At 34.6% G+C, this 16685-nt stretch overlaps 1 protein-coding gene across 1 annotated transcript; it reads right to left on the bottom strand.

Annotated features, from left to right (window-relative positions):
- Window positions 1-3021: 3021 nt before the first annotated feature.
- Window positions 3022-5699, bottom strand: LOC111792754 (abscisic acid 8'-hydroxylase 4). The gene is made up of 9 exons (XM_023674330.2): window positions 5359-5699; window positions 4907-5231; window positions 4670-4819; window positions 4303-4551; window positions 4132-4221; window positions 3972-4050; window positions 3762-3868; window positions 3560-3678; window positions 3022-3403 (listed from the first exon to the last, which is right to left on the bottom strand). Exons 1-9 carry the CDS (start codon window positions 5559-5561, stop codon window positions 3298-3300), a joined length of 1428 nt encoding a protein of 475 aa, XP_023530098.2. The 5' UTR covers window positions 5562-5699; the 3' UTR covers window positions 3022-3297.
- Window positions 5700-16685: the final 10986 nt, after the last annotated feature.

The following is a 16685-nucleotide window of genomic DNA, read 5'->3' as shown; positions in this document are numbered from 1 at the left end:
TGTGTGGACAATAGCAGCGTATGCTCGAGCCTCGGATCACACTGGAGAGAAGTATTTTAGAAAACATGAGAAAGGAAATACATTGAAAAAAAGTTAAAGCAATGTTATAAGCGAATAAGCAACGACTTTGATAGCATATGACTAGGGTAGGAAGAATTCACAACTAGTCACATCCCCTATAGAATATTTTGTAGCATTTTAGCCTTTTTCGATTGTGTGGACAATAGCAACGTATGCTCGAGCCTCGGATCGCATTGGAGAGAAGTATTTTAGAAAACATGAGAAAGGAAATACATTGAAAAAAAAAAGTTTAAAGAAAGCAATGTTATAAGCTAAAAGCGAATAAGCAACAACGACTTTGATAGCATATGACCAGGGTAGGAAGAATTCACAACTAGTCACATCCGAGCATTTTAGCCCTAGCGGGTGTAGACTTGATTTTGGTGACCAGTCATACACCCTCGTACTGACACAACAATATTGGTAAAGGCTCATCTAACATGAATGCAAGTAAAATGGGTTTGGAGCGGGCATGGGGCCATAGACAACACGTCCTAGATAAGCATGGTTGAGACACTTGACATGCAACCATAGGCAACACGCCTTGGACAAGCATGACCGTGACATCCTCCGCCACTCAATTGGTTGATGTCTCTACAACCGACTCTTCACAAACTCAACATTGTCTTTCAGCGTTGTATGAATGAAATGATTTTGTAAGATTTTACGTATGCATATCACCGAGAATGATATGTGAGAAAGGAATGGGGGTTGCCTTGCATGATTTAATTACAATGAAAAATTTTGGGACCTCATGCATAATTGTATGTTCACATGCATCAAGATATTTCCCATTTATGATGAGTATGGATGCGTACATTATGAAATGGAAATGATCATCATGTATGTCGTGATACTAAGCCGGTCGTTATTCCCTCCGAGTGTCCGGCAACAGCACCAGAGATGCTAGCCCGACCAGTAGGCCTAGAGGGTGTGCGAGTCCACCTAGTAGGCCCATGCTCGCACGTGTGGGTCGTGTGTAGATAAGTAAATACACATTAAATTTCCCGAATTAGAAAGCCGCCTAAGAGAAGACGATTTTAAATGATAAGTCTCTTTCACGTTACATGTGTTTGCTTTCACCGACCCCAATAGTGGGGTCACTTCTTAAAATACTCAAGTCTTGTGCTATTCTTATATTTCAGGTAAAGGCAAGACACGTATGGTTGACAACGGCATCGTGTTGAAGACTATGGAACATGTGTTAGGGTAGTTGCATTTTATTTTCGTAGATCTTATTAGGATAGGGTACCGTTTTCAATCTTTTCTTTGATTTATTTATATTTCACATTGGTTATATTTAGTTGTTTTGTTTTACAACTTTTAACGTAAATGTATAAGTCCATGACATCATTTCGTAAATTATTTTAAATGAATGTTTCCACATAAAAAAGTCACGTCATGCATATAGTAGCAGCTCTATTTCAATATGAAATTAGGATCGTTGCAGGTTTAATAAAAAAATCCTATTAAATGTTTTCATAGCATGGTATATAAGCTATATATTTATACTCTATTATAATGATTTCACACGTGTCTTTTAAGTAATCGATATTTATGAAATCGAGATAGAACATGGTATTACTAGACAATCACACGAGAGCTAATCAAAATCAAACCAAGAAGTTGTGTAACCCAATTAGAAGTCGGCCCAAACATGATTCTCGAGCAAAAATAGAGAAGACGGGCTTTATATGAATCAATAAAATGACTCTCGAGCTAAGAGAGACACGCTCATGAGTTATGGGTGAAACATGATAGCCAAACGAATACAAACTAGCTCAATAGGTCCAATAGGACATAAGACTAGCTAGATCACATTAGTCAATCATCCATTAATCGACTTATGTCAATACGTGAACTTGACAACAAATGCGACAATGCTAGATTTGTCTAGCGAAACTAGACATCCGTTAATCTATTTGAACTAGTTAGTTTATAGAGGACCTACACCGATAATATCTAGACTTGAAAGTACATTTTATGTCTAGAAACCATATCCTAACACATTAAAACTCTCATACTTCTTGACATAATACATATATTGTGTATGATACATCTAGAAATCGCATATTTTAGCCGCAAGGACCTACCTAAAACGGGAAGAGGATTCTCGATTTAGATGGAAAATGAGGGAGAGAATGGGGAACATTTCTCCGTTAGATAAATGGGGTCGGGGATGAGATTATATTACCGGTCCTATTCCTCGCCCGGTTTAAATTGATATATTTTTATAAAAAAACTAAATTAGTTAATAGGTGACAGGGATGAAAAATAAAATAGGTGACACGGATGGACACAAAGAAGCCTTCTTCATCACGTTCCGCCCCATAGACATCTCTAGATACATCGAGACCAAAGTAGTTAATAATTTTGTGTATGATAAACTAAGTTAGCCCAAACGCGTAAACTTTTATAAAAATAAGGGAAGTAAATTATCAAATAGTGTACTTCCACGTGGCAGTTTTAGGACCATAAGCAGTGGACCCCATGCGAAGATATCCACAGACAGCGATCCACGTCAGAAAAGGATGTTCTTTATTTTGCCTAAATGGAAATGGGTGGTAAGTCGGCTTTTAGTGTCCATTTCCCAATAATTTATTTCGAAAAATATCTCTTTAAAGAATGAAATAATTTTAATTTATATACCAAAATACTCGAAATAATATTGTTTCGATTCAAACCTTAAAATGATGTTACATATTATGCGTCTATGCTCGTATTCCCAGCAATCTTCTCCTCGAAGGAAAGATCACTAAATCTCCCTTAAAATAGCCATCCGTTCGTGTTTACTTTTGAGCAATTACTTTTAACCAGACCAATACTATCGGTCCGATTAGCTCAACCATAGATCACTGTGACTGTCTTCAAAGCAAACAAACCGTGAAATTGAAACCCTAATCGAATCATAATTGAAGTAGTTGAATTATGTTCATATGGATTTACGAGGAAATAGAAAAATTATTTTTTAGGAAGAGAAATAAAATTCATTATTCGAGATTCATTGTCTCGTTCGATGCATCTTACATTCATAATAATACAATCATACCATTCTTAAGAACAGGAGACAACAAATACGAACCGCTTCTTTTTCAATACTCGAAATAAAATTAATACGAGCATTGATCGAAGAAGAGGATAAATTTCATAATCTAAAAATATATATTGGAAGATTAAAAAAAAAAAAAAAAAAAAAAAAAAAAAAAAAAAAAAGTATATTGAGAGAGAAATGAGAGGCTATTGGTTGGTTGTCGCTTGTTTGAAAAATCTAGCCGGTAGCCCGTTGACAGGCACTGGGAATGGCCCATATTGAACCCCGCTTTGTGATCCCACAGCTTCCCACCTGCAAAAGTAACAAACCCTTTTATTTTCTCATTTATTAAATATTTCGACTCATAATTATCAATTTGAACATAGCTCAATTGATTTAAACTAAAGAAAAGATATGATTAACTTTTTTTATTTCTTTTTATTATCGTAAAACAACGGCGGGATTTACCTAAATTTGGTAATGAGGTGATGAAGTAAGACGAGGATCTCGAGCTTGGCAAGTTCATTTCCCGGGCAAGAGTGTACTCCATTGCCAAATGGCATGAATGTATTGGGTCTTGGAGCCACCTGGATAATCCACAATAAAAATGCTTTAATATTATTTTTTTGAATTAAAATAAAAGAGAAAAATATGAATATTCAAAGCATACCTCAAATCTAGAGGGATCAAAGATTTGAGGGTTTGGGAAGTAGTCAGGACTGTGATGAATATTCCTGAACAAAGGCATCACCTTCCAACCCTTTGGTATTAAGAACCCTAAATTATTTAATATTTAATATTTATTAGTTATTTATTTTAATTCAATTTTTAAAATAAAAATAAAAATTATGTGAATGACCAAAAAGCCCTTGGAATATACCTTTATATTCCACATCCACCACTGCCTCCCTAAAAGTGAAGGATATGATACTAGCCATCCTCAAGCTTTCTAATACGACCTGAAAATAAACCACGTGCATGAGATCGAAAGTTCAAATCTTCGGAAAAATTGAACCGGGATGGCTTGAAAACAAACATACCCTATGAGTTAAGGGCATATCCTTAATCTGTGCCCAAGACAGAGGCATCTTCCCATCATCATTTCTTCTATAAATCTCCATCTGCTCTGCCTATTGAAAAACGACGACGTTTTGCTTCAAAATTCCAATTAAATGGATAATTGAGTAACTAATATTTGTATAATTCCTTACCCGGACAGCCTCAAAGAGCTTCAAATTATCATGGAGGTATTTAAGGATCCACGTCAGCACACTGGCGGTGGTGTCCTGCGCCGCAAACAGAACTCCGATGATGTTGTCGGCGATCTGATCCTCACTTAAAATTCCACCATTTTCATCTCTGAAGCTCAAGAGATGACCCACCAAATCTCTCTCTGTTACCCTTTTTTCTCTCCGCTCCATTATTATCTCTCCCAGAATCTCTCTCAGTTTCTTCCTTGCCTGTAAAATTCAATGAAATATGTCAAAAGAACATTCTGGGTATCTCCGAAATTTATAAAGTTCGTGTCTTTTTTGAAAAAGATTGGATTTTTTTTAACTTTTTTTTCATTGTTCTTACTGATAATGCTTTGGAATATGCTGTTCCTGGTAATCTGGTTGGAAAAGAGTTGTAGCCTTTGTCTAATATGCAATAGTTTTCTTTGAGTTTCTCACTGTAATCACTTTCTAGCTTCCCAAACACTGCTAGAATTCCCACATCGAAAGAAAACTGTTTTAACAGAAAAAAAAAAAAAAAAAACAGAGATTAGATAAAATTATGAATAATTACGTGTTTATTTTGAGAAATGTTACGGACCTTTTTCATTTCAAGGAAGGTGTTGATGACGTGGCCGGCGGCAGCCCATGATTCGGCGGCGGAAATGGCGGCGGTTTCAATATGAGGAACAAGGTTTCTGAGGCTTCCGAGACAGAGGGAATTTTGAACAAGTTTCCGAATGTTAGAATGGTAATTTCCCTGGTGGAAGAAAAGCGCCGCCGGACCGATCATTGTCTCTTTGCTTTTGGGGTAAGTTGGCCGGAATAAATGAGCATTAGTTACCAAAACGAACCGGGCTGCGGCGGCGCTGGCCAACATAACACAAGGACATCCCAAAATGTTGGTTTTAAAAATTTCTCCATATCTGCCACAAAAAAAAAAAAAAAAAAAAAACATCAAAAGAAACAAAACCCAATTAAAATCTCGAGTTTTTTCACTTATTTGGTCGTTAAAATTCATAAAAAGAACTTTTTTTTTTTTTTTTTTTTTACCTTCTCTGTTTTTCGGAGAAAAATATGTTGGGATCTTGAGAATAAAGCTGCAAAGTTTCTCCAATCCATGGCAATCCCATGGAACCAGGAGGAAGCCTAAGAGATTTTCTGGGTTTTGGGGTTTCATTTCTCTTGAAATAAAGCAAAAAAGCAGAAGAAATGAGGAATATTATTAAATACAGAGTGAAAGAGAGAATCTCCATTAACAAAAATGAAGCAATCTCTCTGTGTTTCCCCCTTGCAATTGAGGGTTTTTTCTTGGAACAAAGGGAAGAAACGAAAGATTGAGAGAGAAGTGATGGTTTTATGTTGCAAAGTTGAGAGCTTTTTTTGTGAGGGAAATTAGTTTGAGGGCTAAGGGTTTATATAGAACAAAATAAGTGTGTGGAAGAAGAAGAAGGATATGGGAATTAGAAAAAGACAATTTTTTAAAATTTTTTTGTTTTTTTAAAGACAAAATCTGCCCAAATGCCTCCGTGCATCTTGCACGATCATTAAGTCAACTCAGTGTCGAAGGTATTTGAATATTATGAGTATATAAGTAAGAGACACTAAAATTTCGAGCGTTTATGTAACTATAGAAGAATATGTGACACGTGATTGGAGAAGGGTCTATTTTTTTTATATTTTAATAATGGATTGATTTAAGAGGGAAGAAAATAGTTCCGACATTAAATGATATCTAGAAAAATCAAGAAAAATAATAGGTTGAAGTTTTGAAAAAGGTTGAACAAAAGGAGATATTTTTTCGAGAAAATTCTGTAAAATATAAAGTGGGTCCAAGTTAAATAAAATAATAAATATGAGAATACTAAAATATAAAGAATATATTGTGTAGTAAATAAGAGCACTTATATATATATATATATATATATATATATATAATAATAATAATAATAAAAGACAAAAATGGATGAATGTAGATGATCCAAGAGAAACATGAATGGTGTCCAACCATTGAGAATCCAATTCCCAAATTAAAAGGGGATGTCCACAGCACTTTTCCCAAGGGATTTGGGTGTTTCCTCCCCCATCAGCCATAATCCTTACCAATCACATTTTTACCATTTTATTTTATTTTATTTTAGTGAAGTTTCCAACCATCGACACGTTCATAATCAAAACCTCTTATTCAGATCTTTCTTTTAGCTTTTCGTACTCTATCTAAATGGAAAGGATTTGATTTTGATTCTTGGGATGAGTGTACACGATAAGCAGCTTCCTAGGCTTAGTTGAGGTCAAGATGATTTGGGGTTCAAGCGCATTGAGCGAACTCAAATGCTTTCTCTTGGTGAGACATGGATCTCGATCTGCCTCCATGAGAAGAAGTAGAACTTCTTGTTGATTTAGGAAGCTTTTGGACTCGATGTGGATGTGAAGGGGAAACGGATCCAGTCAGCATTAGGGCGAAGGGTCGCTCAAAAAGTGTTAGGACGGAGGAGGAAGTCCTTGAAGAACAAGTCCAGGCTGAAATCCTCCGTCGGAAAAAATTCATTAAATATAATAATTTGTGATGGTTAAATCGAAAATAAAGTCAATTTGAACATAACTCAACAAATCGAAACATATATCATCGAGTAACATATAACTATTACTTTTCATGACGTTGAAGGGTTGATCTTCACCTGACATTTGGTAACGATAACTTAATTTCTTGATAGCCTACTCGGTTATAAATTTCAAAAATATCAGGGTTACCTGAAATTTAAGAAGAGGATAAATGACATTAAGGGGTATTGGAATATATTTTATATAGCCGTAATCTGTTAGGATTTTATCTTCAGAATGTATTCTATTTAAACGTTACCTTCGTTTAAGAGAATATTTTTGGTATAGAAAGTCTCAAATTCAGGATCTTCCGCTGCACGGATTTCTTGAGAAACGAAGTCATAGGCACGTAGGTTCAGGGCCAGACCAACTACTCCAAGAGCATTCATCCATAAACTAGTTACGGGTACAAATAACATAAAGAAATGTAACCAACGTTTATTGGAAAAAGCAACCCCAAAGATTTGGGACCAAAAGCGGTTAGCAGTGACCATTGAATAAGTTTCTTCAGCTTGAGTTGGGTTAAAAGCACGGAATGTATTTGCACCATCACCATCTTCAAATAAGGTATTTTCTACAGTAGCATCATGAATAGCCCATAGCAGAGAAGCGTCCAATACACCCGCAACTCCCATCATATGAAATGGGTTCAATGTCCAATTATGAAATGGAACATTAATGAAAATTGGACTTTTGATCCCACCTATATTTCTCGGACTTTCGATCCCACTTTTGTTTCTCATTCCTAACATGACATCAGAGCATCATTCTTAGTATTGTATCATACATTCATCTCTATAATAATTAAAGTATACTAAACTAAGATAGATTAATTAAAATTTTATTCAATTTAAGTTGAAAATTATTATTTCATAAAATATTCTAAGAATAAAAAAACGTGGTAAACACGCTAGAACACAAATTTATAGAAAAGTTGATTTTAAAAGCAACTATCTACGTGATTTTGCACCTAAGAATAAATTAAAAAGTAATTTTATATAAATGAACAAATCATCTGTTTTATCCCATAATCATCAACTGATGACACCCGAGTAAAGAAAACGTATATGAATGAATCGAAACTACATCTAAATGAGAGCGATCGTGAGAATAAGATAACTAAAAAATGTTTAAAGAAAATGAAAATTACTACCTATACCAACAAGGTGCACCTTTATTTTCGGTGGCTCAATCATGAACATGTGAATGAGGAAAAAGTATCTTGGGCGGACTCATGTTGGTTTATAAGGATAGTGTTCAAGAAACGAAGAGTAAGTAACGTGACCATGTCGTAGGCGAATGCCAGGATTATCAAGTGCTGGATCATGATCCAAATCTTGAAAATGGATTGTTACATTTGTCGAAGGGTCACCTTCTTACCCAAAATCGACCCTAATTAAGGGCTTGTTTGATAATATTTATGTAAAAAACGTGAACTTTTTTCTTTTGTTCTTTCTTATTTGTTAGGGAGAAGAGACAATTATTCCTATGTCTTACATAATATATTTTGAAAGGTTTGCGAATTGATCCTAAAATAATTTTTTCACTTTAAATTTTTACGATATTAATAATATCTACTAAAGATTACAAATTCAAATCTCGACACAGAAGAAGAAGGACGCAAAATATTCATAATTTCTTATAGAAATTAGATATAGATTTTACCTGATAAAAAAAGTACAATTTTTTTATCTCAATAGTTATTAGTTACATGAAAGTGACAATGGAGAGATGGTAAATTTAACCGATATGAGAGTGGCGGAAAAATAGATAAAATGAAAGCTCATAACGTTGCGAAGTCTCTCGAACATTTGTCAGGTATAAGAGTAAGATAGCTTTGTATCAGATATAGAAATGTTATCTAGCGGATGTCGAGAGTGGTCGGGAGAGAGAAAAGAGAGTAATATGCACATGGAGAAATGAAAAAGAATGGATGAGCAAAATGGGACCTTTTTCATGTCCTTTGCCCAAAGGAGGGAGGAAATGGAATATAAGAAGACAACCTATAGCATACCCTCCTTGCATTTATTGCTCAAAAGCTTAGGTTGGTTGCTACATCATTTTCTTCTTTTAACCTAAATGTTATTGTGTTTCCTCATCATTTTTACGGTTTCTTTATTTGGATAACTTCGTTTTCTTTCGTAAATTCTAGAACGACCTAATTTTTATCGAGAAAAATCACACATCTAAATTAGAGTTAATATGGAGTATATATATAAAGTTAACTGTTCCCTTACGTGTTCTTGTTCCACCTTAAAGTTTAACTCGAGCTTTAGTGCTATCTAACTCACTACTAATACGTTTGTTTTAGTTTTCACTTTCTTGAGACATTTTTATTGATTTTATGATAATCTCTTCTACAAAGATCAAAATCGATTCGTTAAGAACTTCACGAGTTTGATGGTAGTTGGAAGCCACTTCTCTGAGTTCGTGTAAAGTCATGTTCCTAGTATTGTAGGCTGACTAGTCTACAATTGAGAAGTAACCATTTTTTTCTAATTATTCTCTATCCTTCTCTAGAGATGATTGGAAGTTCTATGTAGTTTTTCAACAGCTTCATAACTTTAGATGTTGTCACAAATAAAACAATTGTGGAATCAAGCTTCTCGGGTATAATTGTTCGCTTTTTGCTTGATTCTCCGTGGCTTAACTCCCAAATATGGTCGTGTTCTCACATGGAGGTTCATGCTCTAGTCGGCCTCTGCTCCCTAGATTTTTGTGTCTAGTGTATTCTTTAGATATCCTTAGTAAATCAAGACTTTGATCTCAATTAATGAAAGTTTGTAGTTGTATGGTCGTGGCTTCTATGAAAGAGACAATACTTGTTCTTGTCATTTTTATATTTATTTTTTGAGGAGTCGGAATGGTAAGGATTACAATGTTCTACATGTTTCAACTGGATCTATTATATGATCCAAGACCAAGAAATTTCAAAAAAACATTCATTCTTCGTCTATTAACTTGGATAAACTCAATTTAGCCTCCATTTCATGTGTTACAAATTGGCTCGGGTGAGTAAGGATCATTTGAAACTTTAGAAGTCAACATTTACAAGGCTGAAGTGGAGCACCAGTAGGCAATAAATAGCACTTGATTGATAATTTCTTTGAAAACTTTATTTATTATTTTAATTTCATAACTTATTGAACAGGGAATTTGAAGGGTAGTGGAGAGTTTGGTGGGGGAGTTTCTTGCAAATCATGGGATAACATCTTGTAGTGGACATTTGAAAGGTAGTGGAAAATTATCAAACGTGTCAATCATGGTCGTAACTTCTCTTAAAACATGTCAATCATGATCATAACTTCTTTTCGTGGGCATTTAAAGGACGGGAGGTTTCGTTTGTAGGGAGACTATAAATACTCATAAAATTGATATGGAATTTGGAGATTTCATTTGACATTTCTAAGATTTAAGCAATTTTTGTGGTAGATTGCATAAGTCTTGATCAAGTTTAACTGTGGAGTGATTCCATTTAGAAAAATGTTCCAAATCTTGCTCGTAGATATTTGATTTTAAGAAATAATCTAATTCTAGCATTCACTTTGAGTTCATCTGAATTTTGTATAAGAATGTGTTAATTTCTTCTTTTCTCGACCATCCTTCCCCTCAGCTTTCCTTATTTGTTTAAGGTTGCCACTTCTTTTGATCTCAACAACGGTTCAATACTAATGTATTTTCGTGTCCTATCAATAAGTTCAATGTTAGAGGTTGATTCTTTGAAATGGAGTCTCTTATCCTACCGTCTAACTAGTATTGCGATCAAGATATGTAGAACTTCTTTGTTGGAATGTAAAACATATTCTAGAAACGTTTCTTTTGGCCTCTATTTGATTATCAACATATGAAGGTGAGGTTCCGATTAGACTTTTCCTTTTAAGAGCTGAATCAAAAAGGCACGTGCTAGTTCTTTGAAACAATTAATCGACCTTCGTTCTATCTCTCTAAAACCATTTTCCGAATGAAACCATCAATGGATAAATGAATGCTCTATTTTGAACTGCATCTGAAACTTTATGGAGTTCCATCCACGATTTGTAGGTGTTTAGGTGTGCCACTAGATCCATCTTCGGATCATAAGGCTTGATATTTGGAACTCTTGAGAACTTTCATGACCTAACTTATCCAATCCTTCAACATCACTAGTCGGCTTGATTAGGTTGGTTTTCTACGGAGGGCTTCTTACCTAATCCCACTCATCGGCCTTGGCTTGTCGCTTCCACTTTTTCAGTATCAAATTTTGTAAGTCTGATCTGATCGCTTTGTCTTTTCGAGACATTGTCATTGCAACGTCAGCCTCGACTAGAACTGCTTAGCACTATTTATAAGACATAATGACTTTGTCGATTCTGGAGCGAGTGGTTCCACCTCTTGGATTTCCAATAGAGTGACTTGATAGGATGAGAAATGGAATAATTTATTAATAAATGTATTAAACAAACCTACAAAATTGGTGGAAAAGATTAGTTGGTAATTTAGTGGGAGGGGCAATGCGTCACGTGGAATGGGACCCAAAAATAAAACGGCGGTGCATTAGGGCTCACAAGGTTGTCATCATGGACGTCCCGTTGTGATCTCCTGATATTACAGATCCCATGGTGAAGCCAACGTCACCCCTCTATTGTGGGTCCAGTCGGTGCCCCAACTTACGGAGAAACCACCACGTGGAATCCCTTACAAGCTGGCACCCAATTTCGTTTACTTTTTAGATTTTTATCGTTCGTGCCTGGTTCTGCCACGTGTCAATATCTGGATGGTTGGCGAAGGGGCTGGTACTCTGTGGGTCCGCACCAGTAAACCCATCCAACCGTCACCATCTGATAAACATTTTGTGGGGCCCATCCCATATTGTGTATAAAATAAAACAAAATAAGTTAATTAATTAATTAACTAAAAAAAAGAAAAAAAAAAAAACAGATTTTCCATCAGCTTAAAAGTATTTAAAAACATCCATTAATGATCTCGCCGTTGAGATTAGACATGCATGCATACATAAATGATATGGAGCAAAATCAAGGAATTAGTTTCTTTTTTAAAACGAGGCCAACCGTTCATGACTTAACATGGATTAAGATCATCTGGCTTGACTCTGACGAGCGTATAAAGACACTACCTACTCAACCCATAAAAGTGTAACCAGTTATAAGAAACCCATGAACAATTTGTTATGGTTTAAAATAATGGTTTGATTTTATGTGCCGACCAAGTACTAGTTCACATGTGTGTCCCTCGCCTCCTCCTAGGATGTGTTTACAATCCAAAACTTCTATTTAGGGGACCCATGGCCATTTCCACAAGGTGATGACACCTAGTCACCTCGACGCATTGCCATAACTCGGTCTAAACCTATTGGATTCAACCTAGGTAACTGGATAATGCCATTGGGGTACCGTAGAGAATCTGATGATACCATTCACACTACTAACACCCTATAGAGCTACCCTAGGCATTCATGAGTGTCGTGGAGGTCTACTAAGTTCTTAAGGTATTTAGGCGGCTTAAAACGTTAACTTTCTACTCGATAACTCTCTATACTAACTCCTTGAGTTTTCTTGGTCTTGGAGCATTAGGGTCTAGGCCGCTGATCATCTTGGAGCATTGGAGCACTAGTGTCTAAACCCTTGATCGTGGCTCATGAACCTAAGGTGCTCGATCTACTAGAGGCATCCTGATTTAGGTTATAGTTTAACTAGCCGAACTCTAGCATTGTAATCTTAACACAATGCATAAAACCATGCTCTACATGGAGAATACTAAATCCATCACCTGAAGCTATCCTACATTTTTATGCATATTTGGTTAAAGAGATAATCGTATCAATCCCCTAAAATACAGAATACATGATATCTTCCTTCTAGCACAAGAGACAACATTAAAATATCATGCATCATGTAAGTCACACCCTAAGGGCATTATCATAATTTCACATAACGTACAGAACACTCTCATCCAAAATTACTCCCTAGGTTCCTAATCATATATAAGGCAAGTTATGCTTGCATGCCAGTATATACTAGTGATTCTTACAAATATTACTTGATAAAGTCCAAATAGCTACTTATATGGGTGAAGCATGTCTGACTGAGCTTGATTTATCGCTTGTTAGGAGTTCTGAATTTTTTGAAAAATTCTTTGGTAGGTCCTAATTCAACTGAAATCAAGGTTGGAGCGCAAGCTGTCGAACATAAGTCAAACAGGTAAAAAAAAAAAAAAAAAAAAATAGTATTCACGATCTTCACATGTGCCTACATGCCCTATAAGTGCCCTCACACAGGCTCATGTTCACATGTAACACTCTCTACAAATTGGTAGTCGAGCAAGCAAGTCGATTTTGGGTCGGGTTGGTGGCTTCGGGGCAGGTCTTCGGGTTGACTATATCCAATACTCCTTCGAACTTGGGATGACGCGACATGACTCGAATTATCTTCTATTTTCTACCACCGACGTGTGGCCCAACCAATGCCAAACATTTGTCATTTGGGTCGGCTATACCCAATACTCATTCGAGTCTTTGTTGCATCGCTTGCATACATAGGGTAACCCATACTTTTTTAAATAGAGAGAGGGAGGGGCAAAAAAGACTTTGCCCATCCATGTTGACTTTGACCATTTTTTCTATTCTTTTTAATAATATTTATTTTCTCTTCCACCCCTCTCAAAATTAAGTTGCATGTTTATTAAAAGATGTTTAAAAAATAAATTAAAATAGACCTTAGTAAAATAATACTGAAATACTCTATACTAACTTATAGGCTACAAAATTAAATACAACTACTCTATGCATGTGTCATGTTATTTTAAGCTTGAAAAATAAGAGTAGCATGTGACTTGAGTATTTTAAAAAATACTCAGCAAGTGACCCCACTATTGAGGTTAGACAAATACAATCATGAGCGAGACCTATCATTTAAATTCATATTCTCTTAGCGACTATCCTAAGCGAGTAATTGGATGTATATTTACTATTCTACACACGGTCCTATTGCCAAACAGCTGGTAGGAATAGTGATCGTCACAATATTATGATCATCATAATGATCGTTTTCATGTTTCATAATGTACACGTTCTTACCATCGTAAAAGGAAAAATTCCCCGATGCATGTAACATACAATCATGCATGAGTTCCCAACATTTTCATTCATCCATGTAAAACAACCCCTTCCATCTTCCGTCGTATCATATCATTTTATCATAGCTTTCAATACATGTATTAAAGTTGTGCATCATGTCGAAACATCTTATTGTATGACATTTATATCATACTTCATGCCACATTATATCATATTATACACGTGTCATATTATAAAACATATCATGTCACAACATATATCATATCCCAAAACATATCATATCATTTCATAAACGTATCATATCATATCATAAATGTATCATATTATAGGCATAACACAATATAATCACATCACATAATAGACATATGACACGTGCGTAGCCATTGGGTACATGTCATCATACATAACACAACTTCTAACCACATCGATAGTAATAACACTTACTTGGTTGATCTTAACCAAAGTTCTATTTAGCTCCAAATTTGCTTACTTTTGTCTTTCGAATTTGTTCTCACGTTTTCGTTGTTTTTAAATTCGGTTTAGTAACGAAAGTTAAATTAAAAATTATTTGAATATTATTTCATGCAATGATCGAGAGGACAAAGCGTGGAAAGGCAAGTTGGGGAAGTGTGGAAACGCTGCAGATTCTAAGAACCCAAACAAATACAAATACACAAATACATACATTCATTTTTTGTGGCTTTGTGAGCTTAATCTGCCTTGAAAACGGCGTCGCATACAAACAACCACCCCCCTTCCTCTTTTTCATTATTTCTTCTTAAATTAATCAAATTATTCCTAAATTCTATACTTTTTATCTCAAAATAAATAAATAATAATAAAAAAAAATCTTTAAACCTTTTTAAAAGTTTAAAAAATATTAATTTTTTAATAATATTTACAAAATACCCTTAAATTTTAAAACCTTCATTAATATCTTTTTAACATTTTTTAAAAATATTAAAAAATATTTATAAAATTTTAAAAGTAGCATTAATACCCTTAACTTTTATTAAAAAAAAATATTTTACCAGAAAACTGTCTATGCATACATTATTCATAAAAAAAAGAATATTTTTTAAACATATTTTCATGGTAAATTTATTTTTAATTTATTTTAAAAAAAGTTAGATATTTTTATTTTTATTAATTTCGTAATTATTTTTTAAAGGAAACTTGCAATTTTTAAAATTTAAATTATATTTTCTTAAATCAGACTTTAATTAAGTTCTTGGAAGTACCACCTACTTCATATTTTGAATATATACCGATTTAAAATTTAAAATTTTAAAGTGAAAATTTATAATCAACATTTAAAAATAATATATATATATATATATATATATATATATATATATATATATATATATATATATATATATATATATATATATATATATATATATATATATATATATATATATATATATATATATAAGATGAAAATTTAATAATAGGATATAATGTAAAAAAAGAAAAAGAAAAAGAAAAAAAAAAAAGGTGTTGAAATGGTAAAATAGAGATAGAAAACCCAGAAAGGTCGGCGTGAGCCCATTCCCTAAAGAAGAAAGAGAAGTAAGGTTGTTAGGGCAGTCTGCCCATCATTGGAGGGTTGAACAATCTTTACTTTTTTAATGCCCAACTCACACATCACTCCAATAACTTTCAACATTTCCTTTCATTCTACATATCTTTCTACATTATTATGCCCTTTTCTTATGCTAATATACTTCTTTCTTTCAAATTTGCTAATATACTCGACCGATATGGTATATGAATGAATCCCGACCGCCTCAAAAAAATAATGAATAAGATGTACCTTCCTTTTTGGTAGATCAATCATAGAAATTTTATAGTTAAAACATGTTTTGTTTGGAACAATTCTATGTTAGTTGGGTGACTTCTGGGTAAGTTTTCTAACATGCATGTGAGTGAGACAAAATATGTTGGAAGAACTCGTTTTGTTGGTTTATGGAGATAGTTTTCACTCTTAGAAACGAGGAGTAAGTAACGTTACTATGTCATAGGGTCTGTAGGGTAAATTTTGAATTTTGATATGAATCTTGGGCATGAATCGCTACAATTACTGTTGACTATGAACAAGGTGGACTCCACTCGAATATGACAAGATTTTGATGTCGGTAGAGAGTGAAAATAGGAGCTATTGCAATTCTCGTTCTCTTTTCTATTCAAGATAGCAATGAGGGCAAAAACGCAAAAAGTAGCTGTAGAGGAGCGGCTATAAAACGACGATTACCTCCTCTCGGCCAACGAAAAGTGAAAAAAAAAAAAAAAAAGGAAAGTCAAAAATTTATCATGAACAAGTGTGACTAAAATCGAGGGACAATATTTTTTAGATGAGACATGAAATCTAGCCAAATAAAACACTTAGAAATTATGAGCTTTTGTGTAGAAAATCCACTTAGAAAAGTCTTTTGGAGTTTCTATGGCATTCTTTGGCTTTCTCTTTCGAGCTTCCTCTCAAGGCTTTAAAATGCATCTGCTAGGAGAAGGTTTCCACACCCTTATAAATGTGTTTTGTTCTCCTTCCCAACCAACGTGAGACATCACAATCCACCCCCCTTCGGGGCCCAGCGTCCTCGCTGGTACTCGTTCCTTTCTCCAATCAATGTGAGTCTGCCACCAAATCCACCCCCCTTTTGGGCCAGCGTTCTTACTAGCACACCGCCTCGTGTCTGCCCCCATT

This window comes from Cucurbita pepo, chromosome 4 (assembly GCF_057944985.1).
Source record: "Cucurbita pepo subsp. pepo isolate OVF chromosome 4, ASM5794498v1, whole genome shotgun sequence".
Taxonomy (NCBI): Eukaryota; Viridiplantae; Streptophyta; class Magnoliopsida; order Cucurbitales; family Cucurbitaceae; genus Cucurbita; species Cucurbita pepo.
Note: the sequence above shows the minus strand (reverse complement) of the source record. Positions and strands in the feature narration are given on the sequence as shown.

Excerpts from the sequence above, each read along its gene's own strand:
- LOC111792754 (XM_023674330.2), bottom strand. The coding sequence starts at position 5,561 with ATGGAGATTCTCTCTTTCACTCTGTATTTAATAATATTCCTCATTTCT. Across the intron at positions 3,869-3,971 it reads GGTGGATGTGGAATATAAAG|GGTTCTTAATACCAAAGGGT; the intron begins GTATATTCCAAG and ends TAAATAATTTAG. Across the intron at positions 3,404-3,559 it reads CACCTCATTACCAAATTTAG|GTGGGAAGCTGTGGGATCAC; the intron begins GTAAATCCCGCC and ends TTACTTTTGCAG.